Source organism: Ambystoma mexicanum, chromosome 5p (genome assembly GCF_040938575.1).
Source record: "Ambystoma mexicanum isolate Mex_15411 chromosome 5p, UKY_AmexF1_1, whole genome shotgun sequence".
NCBI lineage: Eukaryota > Metazoa > Chordata > Amphibia > Caudata > Ambystomatidae > Ambystoma > Ambystoma mexicanum.
Genome location: NC_090930.1, coordinates 659,264,909 through 659,291,967, shown reverse-complemented (window position 1 = coordinate 659,291,967; position 27,059 = coordinate 659,264,909). Strand labels below are relative to the sequence as shown.

Here is a 27,059-nt window from a genome sequence, read left to right as displayed (position 1 = left end):
GGGGAAAGGTATGCAATTGGATTGGACGTCCTGTCATTGGGAGATGGCACACACAAGGATAACGTGGCAAGTGAGACACGCAGACAGCGGGGAAGGTGGGTTTAGGGAAGAACATAGGTTGGCTGGAGGGGCCCCTCCTCCTGCAAGGGAGGGGTGAGTAGAGGAATACTAAGGGATGCCAAAAGACATGAAACCTCTTTATATAGGGATGCTAATGGTCTGAGGAGTGTATGGACATTTTCACACTGCTGCACATAGAGGTGAGATGTAAGAAGAGCACCAAAGGGGAGGAGTGGCAATTGGTTTTGCAGCAAAGTGTGCTGATGATGATTTAAAATTGGATGTCAGCATTTCTGATTTATGCAAGTATTTCTTAAGAAAAGTTCCCAGATTGGAGCGCTACTTTTCTCAAGCACATGTATGTCATTAGCCAATCACAGGTGAATATTGTAGCTTTGCCTGGTTGGGATATGATGGGGAATTCAGGTCTAGGATGGGGGATGGCCAGTCTGTGGCATGGGGTGAGATGGATTCAGAACTAGGGGTGCAGTGGATGGCATCGACATGGCAGGTAGCAGGCATGCATACAGTGATTGGCTTGCTGATCCCTCATGCCTCCTTTCAAGCAATGCCCATCCAAAAATACATGTGGGTGGTGTGCCGATTCACCAGATCTTATCACTTCTCCCCAGGGGGGGGGGCCCTTCCCTATCGGGCCAGGTACTTGAGGCTGCTCCCAATAATCTCCCTAGGGGTGGTAAAAAGCAGGAGGACCTCATATGGAGAGACTCCCCCCATGGCGACAATGACTCCCATCTGGTGAAAGGCCTCCCTAAACCCTTGCCCCCAGAAACCTTACCATTATTGACTCCTTTGCTTTCCTCCCTAGAGGATTATACTGTGTGTTATTGTGCCAAACCATATTCGCATAAAACCATCTGATGATGAATATTGGCCTAAACTCCTTCGCATTTATACTGACAACCCTGTTTAAACAGACCTGAATAGAGTTGATTTCGCCGCCATCTTAGAACCATCCGCCATTTTGATTCTAACTCCTGCTTTCTGTCCTGAAATGTTAAACTGTGTTTTTGGCTGCGGCAGAGTAAAATGAACTTTGAACTATGTCAACATTGAAGCTGATGAGAGCAAAATGTTTGTCCTGTGCTAAGAAACCTTGGAGCCAAAGTGAACCTGCAGTTTAGGTGGTGTCTGCACCAATAGCTTCATCCTCATTCAAACAGTGGAACTGAATGCTGAACAACTAAAACTGTGTGCCTTTGCAGAAACCCATTGTGTTCCTTTCTTGAAACTGGACTTACTCTAAGCTCGAAAACAAGGAAAAATCAACATGACCAGACAGAATAAAGTTTGTCACCATTGTATTTGACAGATAGGAAAAACATGTTAAATGTTTAGAAACAATATTGCTGTATTCGCCATGTGAACTGGGCATGAACCCTTTTTGTAACTTATTAGTTTTGAGAAGGGCTGGCAAGTGACCGGGACTGTGTATAAATAATGCATGCTTCATGACATCCAGCACTCTCTTCCCTCACAGTGTCTGCTGGTACACACTGTGAGGCGCTTGAGAGTCAGATAGCTATCTGTACTTTAATTAAAAAGTATACTTGTAACTCTGAACTCGTGATTGGCGTATTTAATTTTGGTGGTAGTAAGCCTCAATATTTTCCTTTGGTCTTTCAATTGCAATGTTTTTACTATCTCATCTTTAAATGATAATAGTACTGAGACTAAGGGCCTCATTACGAGTATGGAGGCAGCCATGCCCTTAAAAAGGGCATGGCTGCCTCCATACCGGTTTCCAGGTCCGGGTTCCTTCAATGAGGAATTACCGGGCCATTCCAACCTTGGAGGACACGGTAATACCTCATTGAAAAAACAAAAAACACCCATTCCCATCTGAGCCCCCATAGGGCTCAATGGGAATGGGGAGGGAGCTAATAACAAGCCCATTAATAACAGGCCAGTTATTAGCTGCCTGGTCCCTTTGCGGGACCTGCTAAGGATGTCTGGTTAGACCAGACGTTCTGAGCGGGTCTCGCAAGGGGACCTCGTAATAGAGCATCCCGTAATGAACGGTGCCGGTCCCGTACCGGCACCGTTCATTACGGGAGCGCCAGGGTCGTAATGAGGCTCTCAGATTTCATTTGGTAACACCTCTGATGTTACGTTAGGGCAGGCCCAGATGGATAAAGCGTAAAGTGAGAAATGACTGAGGAGAGAGAGAGAGAAGCCAGCGTGAATGCTGGAAACCCCAGGAACTTCAAACCTCAGAGATGAGAGGCAAGCTGCAGAGATAGGTCCTCGGTGAAGAGGAAACTGTATTCAAGTCGCCAAGGCACTCCAGAGAAGGCAGGAGTGTCGAGGCAAGCAGCAGATGGAAGGTTGTCGGTGGCATGACCTCGCTAAAGTGGACAGCAACTGTGCCAGAACTGAAGGACCACACACCCACAGAGCCAGCGTGGTGCAGCAGAGAGCTGGGAAGAAACGGCGGCCAAGATGAGCGGCCAAGACCAAGACCCCTGGAAGAACCGGCAACATGGTTGCTCCAAGAAAAAGGTAACAGGGGTCACGATAGACGTGATAGGGGCATGGGGAAGATTAAGAAGTGCATCAGGCATAATCTCCCTTGTCGTATTTGCAACATCAAAGCTAATAACCCTGAAGCGTGCATTGGGATTAATCTTCCTCATCACAGTAGTCACATCTAAGCTACTGAACCTGATAAGTGCATTGGGAGTAATCTCCCTCGTCACAGTAGCCACATTAAAGCTACTGACCCTGAATAGTGCCTCGGGAGTAATCTCCCTCATCATCATAGTGATACGCAGAGAACCAAGAGTCCAGAAGTACTCTGGAGTAATCTCCCTTGTCCCAGTAGTGACACCCAAAGAACCAAGAGTCAAAGTAATAATAATTTAGTATTTATATAGTGCTACGAACCCTCAGGTATCTGAGCACTGCTTATTATTACCCACGGTGTGTGGTGCTCATTTATCGACCTCGGAAGGATGAAAGGCTTAGTTTGGTCCTGCCAGGATTCAAACCTGCGTCAGCAAGCTCTGCACGGATGTCAAAGTGAGCGCTCTACTCTCTGTGCTATCAGACCGGCTAGTAATCTCCCTCATCATACTAGTGATACCAGTAAAGAACTGGCTAAACGTAATTTGCATAACAAAGCATTAACAACCAGGAGAAGAGTGAATAAGGCCTGGACAGTATTGTTCAAAAGTTCATGGAAAGAACTATAAAGACTTAACAAGCTTAAACGAAGAACCACCAAGAATCAGTTTACAGAACTTTTCCAGGCAGACCAGGAGAAGGGAGTAATTCTCCTGGTCTTGGTCTAGTTGGTAAATCAGACCCTATTGCCAAGAGGCAGCTGTGAGTCAACCTAAGACTGAAGTACTTTATCTGTTGAAGGGAGTCATTCTCCTGGTACTTAAAAATGAACTTTGTTGAATGTGTTATGATTTACTTTTGTAGTAGCATCGATAGAGTAATTGGTTTGGACAGAGTTTTCTTTTGACGTACATCCTGACGAGCACCCCAGTTATTCCTTGTTGGGGTAAGGAACCCCCCCTAGAAGTCTGGAGAGATGGGTTTCTTACCTTATTGAATACAGGTTTATGGCCAAAATGGTAACAACTCGTGAGCCTCCTTACTCCATCGTGCCTCATTGGATAAGGGCATTCTGAGGCATTGCGCAGTTGGGCTTGCAGGGCATATAAAAGGAGGTCATGCATGAGAGTGGCTTTCCTTTTTTTTTTTGCAACTTGTATTTTTATTGAAATCTCGAAAACTCAGCACAAGCCTCAACAATAACAAACATTATATAATGACAGCATTGATTTTGTTGAAATGTCGTTTTAGCAATTACAACACAATTCCCCCCGAAGGAAAAATAAAACACGATTGAGATCCACACATTCCATACAGATCAGTACTATATCAAGTATAGCCCGCTAGTTCATGCATGCATCCTCTTGCCTAATTATTCAGCTACATAGGTGGCCATATCTTCTCTGCATGTCGTATTCCAAAGGTAAGTTATTTATCAGTTGTGACCTAAATAACATGTGGCCTCTCTCCTGAAAGAAATCTAAAAAGGGAGCCCAGGTTCGTACACATTCTGTCATTCTATCAGATACAAGTGCAGACATTCTCTCTATTGCAATTATTCCCCATATTTGTATCCACCAATATGAGATACACAGCCCTTTAGGAGTTTTTCAGAACCTGCGGCTTAGGAGGTGCTGCTGGAAGAGGACTCTTGGGAAGTAGCACACATTCAGGTTAAGGTGGGAGACTGGGCAAGTGTGTGGACTAGTACACAGAGAGAAAGGTGGTGACATTGTTGGTGGAGGACTTTCAGGCACATTTTTTGTATTCCCTACGATGGCTCAAGGGTTGGATGATGAGCTACAACTCGAGGTTGCTGAGTGATCACAAGGAACTGGTGGGGATAAATTAAAGAAAGAGGTTGCAGAGGGCACGATGGTGGTCCCCTTCCTGGCAGTGCCTATCCCAAAGGCCTCATCTGAAGGAAGTACATTTAGAATAATACATCATCTGTCTTGGCCTGAAAGGGAGTTGGTTAATGATTATGAGTGTGAAATTCCGCTGATCGAGAATAAGGCTAACCCCATCGTCACTAACTATTATGTGAATAATATTTCAGATAATAGTAAAGCTGCGGTTAGCATTATTCTAGATCCGCTGTACTTCACATACTGTGGTGTCATACTGTGGGAATAAATGGAACCTAAGACTATCTACCTAAAGCAAACTGATGCTGAAGAATTGTGCTGCTTCTTTTAAATGCGGAGCACATGACTTAATCGTATAAAGAAATATTATGCCAGAAATAAATGAGAGACAAGGAGATATCCCACAAACTGTTTGAGATTTCTTTTCACACCAGTAACATTTCTGCAAGCAAGTGCAAAAGGAATGGGTTTCTTATCAACTTTCATTACTACAACAGAAAAGAATGCCCATTACATCCAAAATCACCAAGGCCCAACTTCACAACTTGGCTAAGCAACTTGGCCTCTGTTGCAAAACTATTAATATCAGACAATATGCAAAGGAGTGAGCAAGATATTCTGTAAGAAGAATAGAACATTACCGTATGTTTAAAATGTGCACAGTTCTAACATAAGGAGTAAAATGCCAATGCCTTCACAGTTTCAAAGACACTTCGATGTAAATCATGGGTTTATTAAACTACTGTCAAATTACTGTTCAAAGCTATAACACATCAAATTGATTCAAATTAATATATTTCATATGCACACGATTTGAAAAGCCATATATTGTGTGGTTTGAAACATCTATGTATTAATTTCTCCATGCTCATGTGCTATCACAGATCAAATGACCTGTATTTATCTCCCTCCCTTGGGAAATGTTCATGAACAAGTCTTTGAAAAACAAGTAATAAAGTCTACTAAAGAACAGGTTTCTTGTAATGAGGGCAGAGAGATTATAATCTGAGCTGAACAGATGAAGGTTTATAGTGAGGTTCAAAGTAAATGCACCCATTAGAAATTCCATTGTGAACTTTACAGGGCAGTTGGCCGGATGTCTAACTAAAGCAGAGAACATCAAAGCCTGTCACATCATTCCCTTGAATTCCACATAAAGCTCTGTTTGAGTCATGGGGCTGGAGTACAAGATGTTATTTAGGGCATGTCTGGACTTGTAGAAACCATTTACATGTCAGGTGTAACTATGCTGGATCACCGATGCCCCAAGTGGAAAAATAGCAGACCACTTGAGTGAAACTCTTATGTCAAATCAATTAAACATTTGTTTCACCACTGATTTTACATTTAACAATGACAATTAATATAACTCAGCAATTGCAATAGGTAGAGATGTGGGACCAAGTGTGTTGCAAAGATCAAAAACTCCTCTTAGTTCTGACACCAAATTCGACATGTCTACAATTGATAAATTAATAAAATCATTGATATTTTATGATATTATGACCGATTATGCCACAAAGTTGTGCTGCATATATCTGCATATGTCTTGGAGCATAGATCCCAGTGATCTTGATTTCACTGATTTGACGTGTTGCTGTCGGAAATCATAAAACAGAAATGAAATTGCTGTCACAAATTATTTGGCGTAAGATTCCCTATCCTTTCTGATCATGTTAAAAAAATAGACATTATGATAAGCCAATAAAAGATGAAGGGTGGATCAAATAGGAGTGTCTAACTATGAGGTAGGCCAATGAAAGAACTGGGCCTATCCCATACTGTGACATAAATATGACACTACTGTGGGCATTATGGAGACTTTAGAACAGTATGAGCATAGGGGAGAGTATTATACTGACACTGGGAAGAGCTTCAGAGGAGAGAGGCACCTGTCCCCCATTAGATAAGCACTGAACCTGACTATCATCTGGAGGATTGGGCCTTATTCATGAGGGATTGGAACCAACTTAATCTGAGTTAGTCCTTACTTCAGGGAAAGAACCAAGAGGGGCCTGCTGATTAATTGAAGGTGACCATAACAACTCCCCAAATATAATTAGACAAGTCCCCTGGAATGATTGCCCTGATTGGAACCTGGAGTGCAAGGGAATTGAGGGTGGTGACTCACCACAAGGTGCCCTTTCGAAATAGAAAAAGCCCAATTTTGTGTGAAAGCAAGTGCTTCACATTATACTGAAAGCTTAATGAGACTTGATTGTGTACAGACAACTTGCCTCTCCTACGCATGGAGTTAGGGATTGATAAAATACTATTCATGGGAAGAGAATAACATATTGTTGTTTGTTAGAGTGAGTTCCATCCTGTTTTCAAGGGTGAGAATTATTATATTTCTAAAAGTGCATTCTCTGTCGAGAGCGTGCTGTAAAATAGGGAACGTTTCCCTGCGCTGACAGTGAAACATGAATAAGTGCTATTTAAAAACCACCCTAAGCTCCATCACAGATATAGTCAACATTAGACTGTGGTCCGAAGGGCCCCATACCATGGCTTAGTGAGGATCAGTTTGACAATATATAGGTTTCTATATAGTAACTGAAGACTAATATGTTATGGAAGCTCCAAGGCGGCTGTGCATTTACCTACTAAAGAGATGATGGCTAAACGTCGGAATAAACCTGAGGCTTGCTCATGCATGCTATACCAGGCTCTGAATTCTGAATTCATAAGACAGTGTGCTCGTGTTCACTTTAATGTTGCCAAGACGGCAGGTTTGCATTACTGGGTGTATACTTTTTTACTTGATGTACTGATGTGTAGCCAACGTTTGAGCAGCACAGGGACTCTCAACAAGAGGCGTGGGTGGGTATTACTGATGTGCTCATGAATCGTCCCTTCAATTCTAAACTCATTCAGATGTGGCAGATGGGGAGCAGGTGCAAGTGGATCTGGTTCACCTGACCTAAGCCCCACCACCTAGTGCCTTCCTGGTTGCCGCTCTTTTTCCCTACTTAAGGAGCCCTCCAGCCTCTTTTCCTTTGCAGATGGGGAGCAGGTGCAAGTGGATCTAGGTCACCTGGGCTAAGCCCCGCCCACCTGGTGCCTACCTGGTTGCCGCTCTTTTTCCCACTTATCAAACCCTGCCCACCTGGTGCCTTCCTGGTTGCCGCTCTTTTTCCCTACTTAAGGAGCCCCCCAGCCTCTTTTCCTTTGCAGATGGGGAGCAGGTGCAAGTGGATCTAGGTCACCTGGCCTAAGCCCCGCCCACCTGGTGCCTACCTGGTTGCCGCTCTTTTTCCCACTTATCAAACCCTGCCCACCGGTGCCTTCCTGGTTGCCGCTCTTTTTCCCTACTTAAGGAGCCCCCCAGCCTCTTTTCCTTTGCAGATGGGGAGCAGGTGCAAGTGGATCTAGGTCACCTGGCCTAAGCCCCGCCTACCTGGTCCCACTTATCAAGCCCTGCCCACCTGGTGCCTTCCTGGTTGCCACTCTTTTTCCCTACTTAAGGAGCCCTCCAGTCTCTTTTCCTTTGCAGATGGGGAGCAGGTGCAAGTGGATCTAGGTCACCTGGCCTAAGCCCCGCCTACCTGGTCCCACTTATCAAGCCCTGCCCACCTGGTGCCTTCCTGGTTGCCACTCTTTTTCCCTACTTAAGGAGCCCTCCAGCCTCTTTTCCTTTGCAGATGGGGAGCAGGTGCAAGTGGATCTAGGTCACCTGGGCTAAGCCCCGCCCACCTGGTGCCTACCTGGTTGCCGCTCTTTTTCCCACTTATCAAACCCTGCCCACCTGGTGCCTTCCTGGTTGCCGCTCTTTTTCCCTACTTAAGGAGCCCCCCAGCCTCTTTTCCTTTGCAGATGGGGAGCAGGTGCAAGTGGATCTAGGTCACCTGGCCTAAGCCCCGCCCACCTGGTGCCTACCTGGTTGCCGCTCTTTTTCCCACTTATCAAACCCTGCCCACCGGTGCCTTCCTGGTTGCCGCTCTTTTTCCCTACTTAAGGAGCCCCCCAGCCTCTTTTCCTTTGCAGATGGGGAGCAGGTGCAAGTGGATCTAGGTCACCTGGCCTAAGCCCCGCCTACCTGGTCCCACTTATCAAGCCCTGCCCACCTGGTGCCTTCCTGGTTGCCACTCTTTTTCCCTACTTAAGGAGCCCTCCAGTCTCTTTTCCTTTGCAGATGGGGAGCAGGTGCAAGTGGATCTAGGTCACCTGGCCTAAGCAACACCCACCTTCTTAGCCCTGCCTCTTCCTTCCTGCTCTTAACTCTTAGATCAAGGGCATCTCTCACCCAGGCTTCCGAAGCAAAAGGCAGACAAATAAAAGGGCAATTCCTGTTTGGACCAGGAGGACCCAGGGCCCGACTCCCTGCTCAGACAGTAGGTAAGCATGCACCAACATGTGTTTACTCCCTCTGTCCCCACAGGCCATCCCCACCCCCTCTGCCCCCCCCTGTGATGTTCCCTTGTGCTCCCCCTCCTCGCACACAGGTGTTGCCTGTTTTGCTTGATTCTTCTACCCTGCTCCCCCTCGCCCCCTCCAGCCTACTTCTGCAGGAGTCTGTCCTGATACATTCTGGTTTCACCACCACCATCTTGTGGCCAATGCTGGATTTGACTTTTATGGACTTCATTGATTCACTGTGCGTCACCCTTTCTCAACTCTCATGCTGGACTTTCTTTGCATCTTGTACTCATGGTGGCCCTGAATCACGCTGTTCCCATCTTCATCTTGTGTCCTGGCTTACAACATTATGTGTTACTACTAACTTCTGGAATTGTATTCATTCGCCGCTCTTGCTTCTCCACTCTTTTTGACTGCTTACTCTCTGTTCTCTCCTCCTCTCCCTTTTTCTATCTCCTCCCCTCCTATCCTTATTTTCTTCTTTGCACTTACTCTATCAGAATTGTCCCTGGACCTAGTATGTCTCTTTCCTCCTCCCTTTAGGTATTCCCCTCCCCCTCCTACACTATCTGAAATGTAGTCAGGCCTAGTAGGATAGTTGCTTGTTTTGTTCCACCCCTTCCTTTCTGCACCGCTCTCCCTCACCTTTTGTTTTTCGCCAGCTCTACCAGAAATGTCATCAGGCCTAGTATGGTAGTCGCCTGTTTGTTTCCATTTCCTTCCCACTCTCCCCCTCCCTTCCTTATTGATGTCTTAGCTCTTGCACTATCTGAAATGTCGTCACGCCGAGTATGATAGTTAATTTCGCATCCTTACTGTTCATGGCCTCTAAAAATGTCATTGTATTTTCCCTTGTTCTCTCCCTTGCCTTGAAGCGCTTTGAAACACATTGGGACTCATTACGAGGTAGGAGGTAGCCATGGCGCTATTAGTGGGCCCGTTATTAGCTCTGAAGTCCCTTAACGGATCCCTTCCATAACGCCTGGTGAAACCAGGCTTTGAGGAAGGGGCCCGCTAAGGTACCTCGGAATAGGGTGGCATGGCATTACCGGCACCGGTGTCCTTACCGGTGCCGGTAATTCCCTACCGCCCACCTCGTAATGAGGCCCATTGTGCATAGGCGCTATATAAATAAACTATCATATCATATCATTCAAGTTGCATCATGCTTGTGTTCAAGAAAAGGATTGTTACTGGTGCATTCAAAGACTGCTGTGCACTTGTATATGCAACCCTATTTTTATCCATACGTTGCTGGTTGATTTGTTCATTGCAGGGTGCATTCATGAGCAGCTGTATTACTAGTTTTCTTATCCACAAGCGTGTGCCTGATATGTTCATAAGCATGGACATCCCTGGCATGTGCACTATAATATGGATATGGATATAGATTTGGATTTCATTTTCAGAAACATATCTGTTACTAAAATGTTACTAAAATGTTGACAGACCGCTTTATTATTGGTTTGTTTGTGAGTTGAACCTTGTGTTTGAGCCTCTCTGTGTATTACTCGGGTGCTCTTGAAATATTGCATTGCAGCTGGGTTTATTGACAGGTTCCTGATTTGTGTTATTAACAGGTTTATGATGACCGTAGGCATAACAAGTGCATAGATAGTGAACAAGTATAGGGTTGGTATGTGCACTAAGAACTGTATGGCTCAATTACAGAAAGAGAATAATAATCTTAAAGGACAGAAGACTGCATACCTCATTATAGAGGAGCAGTTCAATAACCCAAATGCATGGGGCTAATTTTTAAGTGATAACATGTGTGGATGGATCTGACACAGAGCAACTACTAAGTGGGATCGGCCAATGACTCTTGGGCCCGATTCAGAAAGATTTGAACTTCAGGAAGTCAAAAGATCTCTCACCATCCTACATGTGTTCCTGCTACCGCAGACCGACCGCATCCACAAAGCCTAAAACTAGAGAAAATCCAGAGCTGCTTGGAACGTCCCTGGGATGCCCTTGAGCATATCTTTGTGAATTGCATCTGCCTATGAGCATGGAATAGATGCTCCAGGCAGCTCCAGATGTGCTTCCGGTTTAGGCCTTTGGGAATCGGGTAGGAGGCAGCGGCAGCAACTCTGAGATGTTCATGGCATCTTCTGATGTGCACCAGCGCAGATCTTTGTGAATCAGTCCTAGGTTCTCCCTTTTTCCTCCTTTCACTGACAGTACATCTCATCATGTAGTCCAATAAACAGAGGTGCCACATTCTTAAAGGCCATTTGAGCGTGCGCATCATAGATTTCTCACTCCATTTGCACAACTCAGGGGTGTTTCTGCACACTCTAAAGTGCATCCCGTACTCACAAATGGAATGTGCTTTAGCACTTGCAGAAATTAACCACATTCCGCTGTGCCTGTTAAGTGCAATGTATAAGTGTCCCTCCTGACTCTGTCGTGCTTTTTTGGATGTGTACCACTTACATTTCCCTCCCTCAAAAAGAGATAGAAATGTATTTTTTTTACCAAATTTCTCAGTGATGGGCCCTTGGCGAAATGCACTCCCATCGCCCAGGTGGGTGCTGGGAGAATGTAATGCAGTAGCCTTGGGAGCGCTTGCACAAGGAACTGGCCTGCACACATTGGGGCAGAAGCACAGGCCCCTGGAAAGGTGCAGGCCATCTTTTTGAATATATGGATACCTGCGCATTTCTGAAAATGGGGAATCAAAAAACAGCGCATCGTCTGCACTGTTTTTAGTTGCGCTACTTTTTGAGTGTCTGGGGTTCGGATGGGGTGCCTTAAACGTGATACTTTAGTAGCTGTTTTTTAATATTGCCCAATGGTATTACTTTGGTGTAGTGTTTCTCTCTGCTAATTGCTTGATAAGAATGCACTATTAGCCTTCTATCCGGAAGTCACTTTGTTCTTCTAGAGCAATGGTACAGCAGACTGTGTTTTAGAGCAGAACAGGGTAGCACACACTACCTGTAAAGACGAACGGACTATTTGTATTGCATTCAAATGGCATTTGACAGAAAGAGCTGCAGAAAGCAGAATGCAGAAAGAGCTGTTCTACATAGGTCACCAACTTTGTACCCCTGCAAACCGTTCAGTCACAGCATAGCTCAGGGCGATGTGTTGGATTATACTTGGTCAAACGATAACACCCTCTGGTAAATACATCTTAAAAGTCATGGTACACAGATGTAAGCCAATAGGTGATCTCTTGTTCAGCTAAAGCAAACGGATATATACTAATTGACCTTTTCACAATTGACCTCGGAAGAATTGACCTCGGGAGACTTGACCTAATTTCAAAGGTCAATTAGCACATATATGCGGGGGAAAACCCCTGCAACCCCTCACCCAATCCAAAACCCCCCACATCCCCTCACCCAACCAACCCAATACATATATAAAATAACTAAAATAATATAAAGGTCAATTGTGCAGAAGGTCAATTAGGACCACTATAATTAGGTCAATTAGGACAAAAGGTCAATTGTAAAAGGTCAATTTGGGTACTACCAAAGCAAACACCTCTCAAGTCGGCGCGGGTTTAAGTCGCCATTCTGCAGTTTCCATTGTACCTGTTCTCGTGCTCCAGATGTGCCAGGATTGTTTCCAGGTCGCCCTTGTGTTCTGGGTTGAGACTGCCTTCCAGGTGTTGTCCGCTGGATGGTTCTCTGTCTGTGATGGGGCTGGAGTGACGGAGAAGGTATTGGTCTTCATCCCTTCACATGAAAACAAGATAAAGCAACCACAGTTACCGGGTGCCTGCTTCATGGCACGCGACGTGCCTGGCACACCGTGCTCCAAGAAGATGGGTAGGGATGTGAGCGATGCACAGTGGGCTGCAGGGACACATTTCAAAAAGCGTGAATATCCCCAGAGAACCTATGGGAATTACATCTGGATACAAGAAGCTTTTGGCAGTGTTATAAGGGGCCCTAACAGACAGCATTACTGGAGGTATAGGGGCACGTACACGCTACTAACATGCTTTAGTACGTGGGTCTGTAGGAGAATATGACAGGCCTCTCATCCACATCAAGGCACGTCCCTATTTAAGGATTTCACAAGCTTCTCACACACATCAGTACAGGAGTCTGTGTGAGGATATGACAGGCTTCACACCTATGCCAGTACATTGGTCTCTAGGAGGACAGGACAGACCTCTCACCCACATCAATACATGAGTACATGAACCTGTATGAAGATATTGGCAAGCTTATCAAACACATCAATACATGCGTCTATATGAGGACATGACAGGCTTCTCACATATGTCAAAACATGGGGTTGTATGAAAATATGGCAAGCTTTTCTCACATATCAATGCATGGGTCTGTATGAGGATATGACAGATTTCACAGACACATCAATGCATGGGTCTTTCTGAGGGTATGACAAGTGTCCCACACAGTACTGCACGAGGATCCATGGGAAGTTATTCGCACAGAGCGCTCCATAAGCTATAGAGGGATGTAAAAAACCTCTCCCACAGCTATGCAAGAGGATGTGTGTGCACATTTCCGAGGCAACTCATCCATAGCACTGAAAGACAGTGTGATGGATATGTGAAGGGCCTCACATATCGGGACACCAATATGAGACAATATGAGAAGTCCCTCATGCGCAGTAAAGCAGGGCCATATGAGTGGATACCAGAAGCAGCTCACTCATGGGCACAGTAGGGGGATATAGGAGGTCACTTGAAACTACTCACAGTGCATCACTGCGAGGTTTGCGGGAATAAGAGCAGCACCCCACCCTTTGCTGCAGCTTAGGTGATTCTAAGAGTAGTCCTTCCCACACAAACTCTCCAGGGGAGTATGAAAAGACATGCAAGGATCGCCACACACTGCACTGCAATCAGGTAGGACGGAAATAAGAAACACCACGTACAGCACCGCGCCACAGACACACGAGTAATGCTTACAACGAGGAAGTCAAGGTGCGAGGAAACTCAAACTTCACTAAATAAGACACCAGGGACCTGATTCACAAAGCGTTTTTCAATGGGAAATCCCATTTGAAAAATGCTTTGTGGAGCAGGCCCTCACTTCCCCCGATTTTAGATCAGACTGTGGCCCTTATTAACGAAGCGTTTTCCAATGGGGTTTGGCAATTATAAAACACTTAGGTGAATTAGGCCCTGCGCGTCTGCAAACACGTTCTTAATGGCCAGTCCTTCTAGTTAAACCTTCAAAAAAATAATGTATGCATGCACAACCAAATGCACTTAAATTGACCTTTGAGGCAGCTGGTTGAAATCTGTAATGCGAGCCAAGTGTTTCTTGTTTTGCCTGCACCCTCTTTAAACTCAAACGAAGGTCTCTCAATTGGACATGCACCATCAAAGAAATGCAGACTCACATGCTGTCCTCTGGAGACAAGCCATCAGCGAAGAAGAGACAGTTTTGGTTTTCCATTTCAGCAAGCCTGCAGAAGGATAGAAAAAGCAACGCAGCAGGTGTGCGGGATATCACGTCAATTTATCAGACAAGAACAAGGAGAAGATTATTCCCAAATCAGCCGTGGTGTAATCGAAGACACCCTATGTCAAGACCGTTGGTAAAAAAAAATGGGAGACTGTGGTCATGTATAGTAGACAGTGGACTGTACTGCAACATGCACACATGGTGCAAACATAAGATTCCTGGGTGTACGCTGCTAGCAAAAAGACCGATACACATTTAAAGGATAACGTCTAGGTTCTGATATAAAACTAAACACTTGAGTTGATCAGAGAGCATCTTCATGCCAGCGGCATGATGTTGCACAGCAGCAGCTAAATCTGGTCTGAAGCCAATCACTGACCAATAGCACAAAGCATACAGGAGCAGTGGTCCCAGGTAGTCTTGCTGAACTGCTGCAGCCTTCATCCCGCTATATGGTGCACAGCTCTGTATGCCATTTAAGCCAGAGATTGGCCATTCACAGTTCTATTCATTTGTTCATTTCGTTTAATACTCAACTAGAGTGGTAGACTTCATCGTTGTTATTGAATTCTATTGTACTGTATCAATTGAATATTGGGGTGTTATTTGGAGCAGAAATTACAAACGAAGGAAACAATCCAGGTGACCGAGGCAGTCCCTGGCAAGGGTGACTTTATACAAGTTTGAGGATAATTGAGTAAGAGTAACCGGTTGATATGGGGTAGGGTAATCCGACATAAACCGGGGGCAAAGATTAGACAACAGACATAAATAGCATAAACAGTGATGGCCAACAAAATAGCTTATTTACGATGCATTCCAGAGCTGTGATCTTGGATTAATCTGTTTTTGAATATCATATTTGTGGATTATGAGGTCAGGGCCTTGTTTGTTCTTTGGAAAAAAAAAACAATTCATCAGTGCGCAAGCATAAAGGATGATAACGCAGGGTTTGTAACCCATCGCCATGTTCAAATCCTGGGGGAATATAATTTACAGCATAATGAGGACATATGCAAATGGCGCGGCTTTCTCCATTGACTCGAACAGGATATGAGTTCTCTCAGTTGCCAGATGTCATAATGCTTATTTGACATTTTAAAAAAATCAGTTAAAAGAAGTAATTAAAGAACGTTTAAGACTATACGGTTCCCCTCATGAGATGAATTTCTTCAAACACATCTCAGAGGTTGCTCATCTATGGAACCTCAACAACGCAACTGTGTGGGCCTTTTCCTCCCTACCCTGTGACACCTTCCTGTAACTCTCTGTATCCCCTCGAACCATGCCTTCCTAACTGTACCCTTAATATTCTAAAACCAAAGGAAACGCAGAGGAATATTTTGCATGCCAGTGTTACTTACTAACTCCAATTTTATCAAGGGAATTTTTACATTTTTTGTGTTCCTCCAAAACATTGTACAGCTGTGTTTTTTTTAGAGAACAAAGTCAGTGAGAAATAGATATGGCCTAGACATCAGGGCAGAAATGGTGAAATAGAATGCAAAACATACATACAAGATTCAAATGTGATGAGTGCATCCCAGAGAGGAGCGCTATCAATAGGTGAACAATTCGTGTTGTAAGATCCTCTGGCAGAACGAGTGCGCTGTAAAGCAGAGCGCCATTTGTGTGAAAGACTTTGGTTAGTAGGCTACACAGGCTATAGGACAAGCTCTGACATTCAATGGAGGAACAATTACACAGTGGGTTTATTTGCAAAAAGCAGTGCATGGGACGCCCGCTGCATAGTGCATGACCTGTGGGATAAAGGCTCAAATTTGATTCAGGTAAGATACACGCGTACCACTGCAAGATAAGTGATAGAAGTGCAATGAAGGTGCTGATTTAGTGCAGGCAGAAGGGCGCATCTAACAATTGCAGGAATAATGGGGGCGGGCAGGGAAACCCCCAAGAGATCACTGGAAGCTGTACCCAGCCCCAGGGACCAAGCATGGAGGGGAACAAGAGGGGACACTCTGTACACATAACAAGATGGACACAAGGGAACCTGCTGCATAAGCGTAGGGAAGGCAAAAATCACAGGTAAGCGCACTCCATGGGGATGCTGTAGATGGGTCTTTCACAGCCAGTTAGAACACACTGCGTACACGCAGTAGTTGTGGGGTGGGGAAAGCTGAATTATGGCTGCTTGTTTCCAGCAGTCCGCTGTCACTGGGAACAGCACCAGACGTTACAATCAAGGTTGGCGAGCCAGTCCCACGGTTAGTCATGGCAGCTGGGGAAATATACCTTATGCAGGGAGGCACTCGCATAACACCAAAGGCAGTTTCAAATTTCCCCTTGGCCATTTGGTATGGGGACAATGATGTGGAATGAAGGGGCACTCCGAGAACAGCCAATCAAATGGTAAGTTTTGGTGTCTGAAAAGCAACAAGTACACAGTGTGTCCGCAACAATGTTTGCAAGGTTTCTCATCGGGCAGATGCCGTGTGAATGTCTCACTTCCCACTAGTTCAGGGTGTCACAATGGAAGGGCAATGCTCGTAACTGCTGCTGCTGCCATGGCGCCAACCCAATAGTGAGGGTTTCCTGTGCGGAACATGCTCCTGCAAGAAAGCAATGTGCCACCACTGTATACGCCACAATGGGGAGCTCTATAGCAGGGGAATTACATACCGGGGGGTTCTTTCCAATGGAGAGTGTACGCACAGTGAGGAAGATGAGGAGTATACCGGGGTGTTCATGCTATATGTTATATGTGGGAACATGGGGCATTTTGCGCACTTGCCTGTTTGTTGAACAAGTTCAGGCATAGGCAATACAAATGGCACAGCAGCAAGTGTTTGTTGCAGCACAGCAGCAGTTGCAATCCCACCAGGCACAATTGCAGCAGGGACACCAGCCCCTGTCCCAGGGGCAACAGCAGGTCCAAGGGGGCCCGACAGATGGCTGGATGGCACTTCCAGGCATAACACAAATGCCAGCACCAGCTACAAGAAGTATGGTAGTGTTAGGGCAGAACGTGGTACCACACTACACTGGGGTCAGCATTGTCTGAGGAAATGCTTTCCCATAGAGTAAGCTGCAACAATAGGAGAACCCACAGAGAGTTTGAGTGTGTCCAGTCCTAGCAGTAACTGACAGCCCCGAAGAGGAATCCGAGGTAGCAGTGAAAATAGGACCAGGAGAGTTCCCATTCTCCATAGATACAGGAGCCACCAAATCTTGTATAAGGGAGGGGGGATTCCTGCTATCAAACAAATTAATGGACACACAGGGCTTCTCTGGGGCAGTAGTGATGGTTCCAGTAACTAAGGATTTACCACTAACAATAAGGACGCAGCACATTATAGCACCCCTGTTGTACTCCAAAGACACTCCCATCAACATATTAGGGAGAGACTTACTGAGCAAACTGAACACCACAATATCATTCACAGAAAAGTGGACGGTGTGCTCGACGTCAGGCATCTATTACACATGAGTGACTGCACTCTTTTTAGCAGCACATTCCTAAAGCACGCTACAAGGCCAACCCATGTTCCTAGCATGTTTTTGGATGGGGTCGAGATATTGCTGGGATGGGTCCCGGGGATACAAGGGAAGGCGTTCCGGTTGACGTCAGAGTTTCTATTCTGACCACAGTGTCAGAAGGAAGACACAAAAGGCATCACAGTAGTGCTACAGCGTGAAGAGGTAGTGATCCATAAAGACATGGTAATCCTTTGCGGAACAGATAATGACAACATGGAATGGCGTACAGTGCTATGCATTGACCCATGCTGAAAATTACAGGAGTAACGGATGAATAACTGTTCTCTGAAGGGAAGGAAGAGGAGGAGATGTTATCCCAGCTACAAATACCCTGCCCAGTAAGGGTAGTAGAAGAGCTGGTGCCGATACTTACACAAGTGCTAAAGAGGGGAAGCAGACACACAGATGAAGATCTAAAAAAGGTTCCAGAAGAAATATGAACAAAAGGGCCCCATGATGTAGGGGTATTAAAAGGAGTAGGGGCAGTAAAGATAAAGTTAAAAGAAGGGATGCTGCTGCCCCATGCAAAACAATACCCATTGTCCCGAGAAGCAGATGAGGGAATATACTCAACCCTACATGCCTTGTGGCAGCAGGGCATAATACAGAAATCCACGTCACCGTGCAATATGGCTATATACCCAATAAAGAAATCAAAGGGCGGATTGGATTGTGGAGATTTATACAAGATTTACACCCTCTTAACAAAGTGGTTGAAGTAGAATTTCCCCTGGTACCGAACCCCGCTACAATACTGTGCAATATCCCAACAAAGACAAAGTACTTCACGGTTGTCAACTTGAAGAATGCCTTCTTTTCCATCCCACTACACCCAGATTGTAGACATTTGACAGCATTTACGTAAAGGGGAACCTGATTTGAACACACAAGACTGCCCCAAGGGTACTGTGAATCGCCCAGCATCTTCGACCGAGTGATACAGATGGACCTAAGTAACTTACAAGTGTCAGGCACAGTTATACATTACGTTGATGATTTATTGGTGTGCAGCGAGACTAGAAGAGCAGTGTAGGGCCGAATTGGTGACCTTTTGACGCTTCTAGCAGACAAAGGTTATAAGGTGGACAAGGTGAAACTACAATATTGCCAAGAAGAGGTTGTATACCTGGGACAAATAATATCCATAGAAGGACGCAAGATAATGCAGGAGAGGGTAGAAGCAATTCACATGACTGCACTTCCAGTGCAACAGTGAAAGAGATGCAGCAATTTCTGGGGTTATGCAATTACTGCAGTGCATGGGTTTTCGATTACTCCACATTTACAAAGCCTTTACTGATGGCCCTTAAGTAAGCACAGAACGAATTTCCAGATCGCTAAACTTGTAATGAGGCCCATGGTCTTTATTGATGGGTCCTCAAGTATAGACCCCAATACAGGAAGAAGACATACTGGGGGTGCAATAGTGTGCTACAAGGACAGGAGTTTGTAGTTGCATCACAGCAGAGGATATCATCCTATTATTCAGCACAGGCAGAAGAGCTAGTTGCCATGATCAGCACATTGAACATGACGGAAGGACATGCAGCTAATATATTCTCAGACTCTGCTTACGTCACATCCACAATACATTCAGGATTATCATGATGGAGGGGGTTCAGGAGAAGCAACGGGTCCCCAGTACAACATGCCGAGTTGCTTGGGCGACTCATAGCAGCATTGAAACTACCAGGCCATAATAAAATGTGCAGGCCACACAGGTGAACAGGACCTAATATTGTTAGGGAACGAAATGGCCAACAGAGCAGCCAAAGAGACAGGCTACTTGCTGAAGGGACCACCAGACTATACCCAGGTGTAAAGGAAAGAATACAAATGATGGAGTCAGGGACAAGAAAGGGTCAAGAGTCAGAGAAAGGGGAACGTTTTAACACAATACCCACTGTACCTATAATAGAGCTGCAAGGAGAAGCTCCACAGGAGGAAAAAGATTTGTGGAAACAAAGAGGTTGTTGCCTCTCACCTACAGACTTGATATGGAGGCAAAATAGCACAGTTATGCTAAAGAAGTTGTTGAGCGTAGCACTAGAGCAGTTGCACTTTCCCACCCACGTATCCAAGAACACAAAGCGGCAGAAATAAATGAAGGGTGGTACGTTCCAAAGTTACACAAGCGAATGGCAGAGTTCAGCAATTTATGTCCGGCCATACATTGAAAACGGACACATTGCGCGACTGGCAGGGCCCTTCTGACACTTGCATATTGACTATGTTGATCAAGACATATGCACTTCTTATAGGTACATGCTTGTGGTTGACTGTCATTTTTCAAGTTGTGTTGAGGCAGGGACCTGTGCAAAAAACAATGCAAAGTCAGCCGCATAGTTTCTGGGGAGGGAGGTGGTTCCAAGATGGGGTATGTGATGAGATAAGGTCTGATAATGGGCAACAATTCACAAACAACCTTTTTAAGGAGATAACACACCTCCTGGGAATAAAAGACATGCTATGCACAGTTTACTGGCTGCAAGCAAACGGGATTGTTGACTGATTAAACAGCTTGCTTAAAGAACACTTAGCAAAGCTAACCACATCATTGTGCAAAAAGTAGATGTATTGCCTCCCATTAGCGTTTTTTGCTCTTCTCAACTCACCCAGTGCGGATCATCATTTGAATCCATACAAAACTGTAACTGGCAGGAGGATGCATGTGCCTGTTCCTCCTGCATGTTCAATTTTGGACGCTAATACCACGGCACAGGTTTTGGGAGAAGAACTGCAAACATATTTAACTGAAAAGACAAATGCCCTCGAATACGTCTCCAGCTAGATTCAACATTCGACAAATCGGCCGACCAACACCTAAGAACAGAGAAGTTCACACAGCGAGGAAGAATTACCACAAGCGCAGCCCCTCTACCCGGGTGAGTGCTGAGAACTTCTATGACTCCATTGGGGAGGGAGAAGACACGGCATCTGGACATGTTTGGTATGATGAGATGAAACAGGTGGGGCGAGAGAGCACTAATGGCAGTTTCTATATGTGCTCGCTAATCCCGCACATTACAAGAACACCAGAACTATTCTTGCCACAAGAGGTAACAGCAGAGAAAGGGGCATGCCTAATGCACCGTCCACTATGTAGGACTCGGGCCTGTTTCAAGGACATGCAGTAGAAGTACAATGGATAGACGAAGGATAGACGAAGGCGAGGAGGTATATATGGACAATTATATACAGCTTGAAAGCATGAAAGCATGACCAGGGAACGAGCAAACAGCATGTAATACTGAAATATATTACAGAAGGGGAGAACAGTTGGCCACTGCTCACATGAGAATATTTTGCAAGAGTATATTGCAAGAACTCAACAGGACATGATATACTGTGATGCCACACCAGACCCCTATGGCGGATTGGGGGGAGTCAGTGTTTCACAATGGGAAATGGTAAAAGGGGTTGGGGGATGGTGCAGTGCCACGCAGAAGGGCTAATTGGGTATGAAGAGGGATGGTGAAGAAAATAAATAATGATTTCAGGGTAATACGGAACTATATAGAGCACAAAGGACTGTTTAGGGATTTCTAACTGTGGGTTGCCCAATACAGTAGTCACACTTAGAAAACGCACAGCTTCTTAAGCGGGGTAAATTAGAATGAGCACGCGTCTCTGGCTTGGCATTCAAGCTTGTGTTAATGCACTGTGTCATGCTAAAAGGCACATGTTAATCCATCTGGGATTAAACAAGTGTCTGCTGCTCTTCAGATGAAAATTCTAAAGTGTTTAATGGGTTTTCTCCATTAAGCAGGTGCAGGTTTTTGTAAAAACAAGGAAGACAAAGTTCTTTGGTGAGTTTCCTGTCTTTAGGTTTCTTAATAATACTGGACCCTCAGGGTTTGTTTGAAAAGGGATCCTTATCAAGAACAAGATGACACTGTGCGGGTTGTGTTGGGCACTAGATCAGGTTGCTCTTAAACTGACCGGTTTCTGTGGTGCTGTGTAGGTGGGCCACATTCCTCAGGGCTATGGCTAGGACACCAATCTGTGTGCCTTCTTAGTTTAATTTACAGCGTTGTCTGCGATAATTGAAATCCTCTACCCTCTCCATGTAGCATGGTTGCTCTGTGCACGGGGGTGAGGTGGCCTGGGACCTCCTGCTAGTGTCCATGGAGTCTGGCGGGCCACTAGTAGAAAGAGCCAGAGTGGGCGAATCCAGCTTCCTAAGGGACCCAACCACTAGAATGCCCTACCTCCCACAATCCGAGTGGAGGCCTCTCTCACCGCCTTCCGCACAGCTATGAAAACCATTTTCTTCACATAAGGTCCTTCACATCAGCATGAACACTTAACATATGACCCACTGAATAAGCTGTAATATAATGACTAAGTGCAATATCTGTAACATCAGTATTATGTTTTGTAGTATTCATAATGTGTCAACGACTGCTACCATTCCTGTACCTGTGTAGCTAAGCTCTTGCAAGTAACAGCGCCTCAATGCCACTGGGCTGCTTGCACGCTATATAAATATAAATAAATAAATAGGGTGGATGAGGTTGGGGATGGTGTGCCTGTGGTTTTTGCTGTGTCACCGCCAAATGCAGAAGATTATGATGATTTTTGGGTGGCATGCTCATTAGATGGACAGGATTGCATAATAAATGGGTCCACATTGGATGGATACGTGCGAGGGGACATTGACAGGGTAACACAGCTATGGATGCCGAAGAAAAAGAGTAAAGAAATTATGGGAAAAAAGATGTTGATTGAAAGATCGATTGAAGGGGGGAATGCAATGAAGGAGCTGATTCAGTGCCATGCATAGGGGCGCATATAACAATTGCGGGAATAATGGGGGCGGGTGGGGACACCCCCAAGAGAGGGACAAGAGATTACTGTAAGCTGTACCCAGCCACAGGGACCAAACATGTAGGGGAACAAGGGGGACACTCTGTACACATAACATGGACACAAGGGAACCTGCTGCATAAGCACAAGGAAGGTGAAAACCACAGGTAATCACAGGTAAGCACACTCCACAGGGATGCTGTAGATGGGCCTTTCACAGCAGGTCAGTTAGAACACACTACGAACACGCAGCGGCTGTGGGGTGGGGAAAGCTGAATTCTGGCTGCTTGTCTCCAGCAGACCGCCATCACTGGGAACAGCACCGAATGATACAATCAAGGTTGGCGAGCCAGTCCCATGGTTAATCATGGCAGCTGGGGAAATCAACCTTATCCAGGGAGGCACTCGCATAACACCAAAGGCGGTTTCAAATCGCCCCTTAGCCAGTGGGTGTGGGAACAAGGATGTGGAATGAAGGGCACTCCGAGATGAGCCAATCAAATGGTATGTTTTGGTGTCCCTGAAAAGAAACAAGCAGACAGTGGGCCTCATTACACGGATGGCGGTAAGGGTTTACCGGTACCGGTATCTTACCGGTACCAGTAAATCCTTACCGCCTTACTACGAGGTCACTTTGCGGGTTGGGGAATTTAACGCCTGCTTTTTGCAGGTGTTAAAAACCAACCCGCAAAGGGACCAGGGAGCTAATTACAGTACGGCAATTTGCGGTACCGTAATTAGTGCCTTCCCCATTCCCATAGAGTCCTATGGGGCAAAAATGGGAATGGGGAAGGGCAATGGTGGAAGGGGGAATTACCACCCCGCCAACCTTGGAATAGGGCGGTAATTCCTCTTTCCACCAAGGCGGTACCGGTATTTTACCAGCATGAACCATGGCGCTAATAGCGCCATGGTTCACCGCCATCCGTGTAATGAGGCCCAGTGTGTCCGCAACAATGTTTGCAAGGCTTCTCATGGGGCCGGTGCTGTGAGAATGTCTCCCTTCCCACTAGTTCAGGGAGTCTTGTGTTCCTTCTTTCCTGGTGCTGACCAATGGCAGGCGAATAAAGATCCAGAGGTCAGCACAATTATTTTATTACTAATTGCAATAGTTTGTGGGGTAGAGTGGGTGAAAGTGTGGCGCCATATTGGGAAGGGATGAACCGGGAGAGGGCAGGTCTGTTTTGCTCCAATCAGGTCCAACCAACATATGTCTAGCTATAGGGCATTACTTCATAAAAGGCAAAACACCCTATTACAAAAAATGTTCCCACACGGTCAGGGAGTGACCTAAATATGTTGATATATAAAAGGGATCATTATGCTATATCCCATTTTGCTGATCTAAGTACATATATGGAAGTGTGTGCCCCACATTCATAAAACCTGCGGTCTTGAAAAAATAGACTCAGTGTTAGTTATTTCTAAAAAATACTTTCAATTTTTAATCATTATTTCATCATTAGTTCAAAAATATATAAAAACACTTATAAAAGTGTTTGGTATGAGTAAAACCCAACCTCACACAGCATGGTACTAAACAACAATACAAATATACAAATTCACATACATACAACCACATAGAACAATAAAAAACTTTTACAAAACAGCAGTGGATGAATTTAACAATTTTCCAAATACTGAGTATAATAACTCAGATACATGTCGGGAGCTATTAGTATCTGAGTTATTATACTCAGTATTTGGAAAATTGTTAAATTCATCCACTGCTGTTTTGTAAAAGTTTTTTATTGTTCTATGTGGTTGTATGTATGTGAATTTGTATATTTGTATTGTTGTTTAGTACCATGCTGTGTGAGGTTGGGTTTTACTCATACCAAACACTTTTATAAGTGTTTTTATATATTTTTGAACTAATGATGAAATAATGATTAAAAATTGAAAGTATTTTTTAGAAATAACTAACACTGAGTCTATTTTTTCAAGACCGCAGGTTTTATGAATGTGGGGCACACACTTCCATATATGTACTTAGATCAGCAAAATGGGATATAGCATAATGATCCCTAGCTATAGGGCATGACATATTCCAACCTGTCAGCTTTATGAGAACTGCAAAGACGCGAAGTTTGAAGTGCAACTGCTTCTAACTGTACACACTTTGTATTAGCTGTATGAAAGTATTGTTCGCTGTGAGCCAGTTTGTCAGCTCTCATCACCCAGTTCTGTTCTACTGTGCTGTTTGATTTGTGCTTGCCCAGCTGTAATAAACAGCGTTACTTCTTGCCTGGTGTACGCTCCTTCTTGGACTACTACTAGTAACTCATTGTTTACATGCCCCTAGGGGACCCCTAATACAGAAGCAAGGAAGTTACAATAAATCATTTAAAAGCTATGCTGACTCATTAATAAGTGAGCCTGGCATACTAAGGATCCCAATTACAGGTCAAAACTCTCAAAGGTGACAATGGCATGATAGAACAGATAGATGGATGAGGAAACGATACAGTGAATGTTTAAACATGTTTATTTAATTTGAAACAGGTTGAGTGAGGCTTCCTAGGACCAGCCATTAAAATGAGAATTTTTTGGATCATACATGAGAAATTATTAGCCTCATAAAAGTAACAATTGATTGACTATTAAAGATGAAAACAAAGGAACTGAGCAGATAAATTACAAGCGGTGGACCTTGTCCTTTATTTTTTTCACGAAAGTCAAAAGATGCGGCTAAGAAAACATTCAATAAATGTTCTTTGATCAAGCTTGTCTGAATTGATAACGGTGTCCCTCTTAAAAATGGAGAAGCTATTATTATAATTTTGTGGTATTATTATCGTATTATACAGTTAACACAAGTCAACTTTTAATGCATTCAATGTCAATAATCACTAGTATAAAATGACATAATAAAACAGCAAGATATAAAAGCAATAACCACATAGGACTTTGAATTAAAACAACACTATCATACCAAGCCAGAATCGCCACAACCTTTCTCCACAAAATGGTAAAATATATAATGTGCGCCTCATGGCTTCCATTCATAAATGTAGACCAAAGTTCCTCGCTTGATGTAGTGTCTTCAATTCCCGCAGACCTTAAAGCAGTCCGCCGGAGATTCTCTAGTCAGAGACATTTAGTCAGCAGGTGCTTTGCAGTTTGCAATAATGCATCACCACAGAGGTGACTTAGTCTGTTTTCTCTAGGTATGTTCAAGCAAGCTCCAATTACCTCAATTGACTTTGCAACATTAAATTCTATTTTAATGTAATCGCATACCAGCAAGTTTCCCACAAACTGATCAATGTAGCTAGGGAAAGCCACCCAATCCAGGATGTAGTCTATAAATGCTGTAACATTGTTCTTGGTGGCCAAGTCAACAATAAGGGGGTAATTCATAGAATCCAGCGCACAAGTGGCGCACGCGGCTGGCGCACAGTGTGCGCGTGCAAATCCCTGCGCCAGCCGCGTGCGCTAAAATCCATTTCCGCGCACAGCGTATTCATGGATTCCAGCCACCAAAACCAGCCGTGGCGCACAGTGGCGCAGCGACCCTGCAGCAGCGCCAGTTACGCCCCCAAGAACGCCTCTCGCGCAGGGAAAAGCCATCAATATACCCAATCCAGCGCAAAGGGCTGCGCTAACCCTGTACCAGCACAGCAAGCGGGCTGCGTGTATCACTGGGGTGCGCGGGAAGAACCTCACGCGATTGGCCCCGTGCGAGCAGGGTACGCGTATTTCAGGGGTGCGCGGGAAGTTCCACACGTGATTTCATCATGGTACGTGTATTTCAGGGGTGCGCAGGAATTTCCACACGCGATTGGGCCTGTGCGAGCAGGGTATGCGTATCTCAGGGGTGTGCGGGAAGTTCCACACGCGATTCCATCAGGGTACGTGTATTTCGGGGTGCGCGTGAAGTTCCACACGCGATATCAGCAGGGTACGTGTATTTCAGGGTGCAGGGGAAGTTACACACGCGATTTCCGCAGGGTACGTGTATTTCAGGGGTGCGCGTGAAGTTCCACACGCGATATCAGCAGGGTACGTGTATTTCAGGGTGCAGGGGAAGTTACACACGCGATTCCAGCAGGGTACGTGTATTTCAGGGGTGCGTGGGAATTTCCAAACGCGATTGGGCCCGTGCGAGCAGGGTACGCGTATCTCAGGGGTGCGCGGGAAGTTCCACACGCGATTCCATCAGGGCACGAGTATTTCAGGGTGCGCGGGAATTTCCACACGCGATTGGGCCCGTGCGAGCAGGGTACGCGCATCTCAGGGGTGCGCGGGAAGTTCCACACGAGATTCCATCAGGGTACGTGTATTTCGGGGTGCGCGTGAAGTCCACACGCGATATCAGCAGGGTACGTGTATTTCGGGGTGCAGGGGAAGTTCCACACGCGATTTCAGCAGGGTACGTGTATTTCAGGGGTGCGCGTGAAGTTCCACACGCGATTCCATCAGGGTACGTGTATTTCAGGGTGCAGGGGAAGTTCCACACGCGATTTCACAAGGG

The 27,059-nt window shown here is 45.3% G+C and overlaps 1 protein-coding gene across 4 annotated transcripts in view; it reads right to left on the bottom strand.

Moving 5' to 3' along the window:
- The window catches only part of DRP2 (dystrophin related protein 2), a 1,496,582-nt gene that overhangs the window by 89,074 nt on the left and 1,380,449 nt on the right, over nt 1–27,059 (bottom strand). For all 4 annotated transcript variants that reach the window (XM_069613022.1, XM_069613021.1, XM_069613023.1 and 1 more), the window contains 2 exons: nt 14,211–14,276; nt 12,422–12,565 (listed from right to left, as the gene is read on the bottom strand). In XM_069613022.1, the coding sequence (XP_069469123.1) occupies nt 12,422–12,565; nt 14,211–14,276 (210 nt within the window). The remainder of the gene's footprint in view (nt 1–12,421; nt 12,566–14,210; nt 14,277–27,059) is intronic.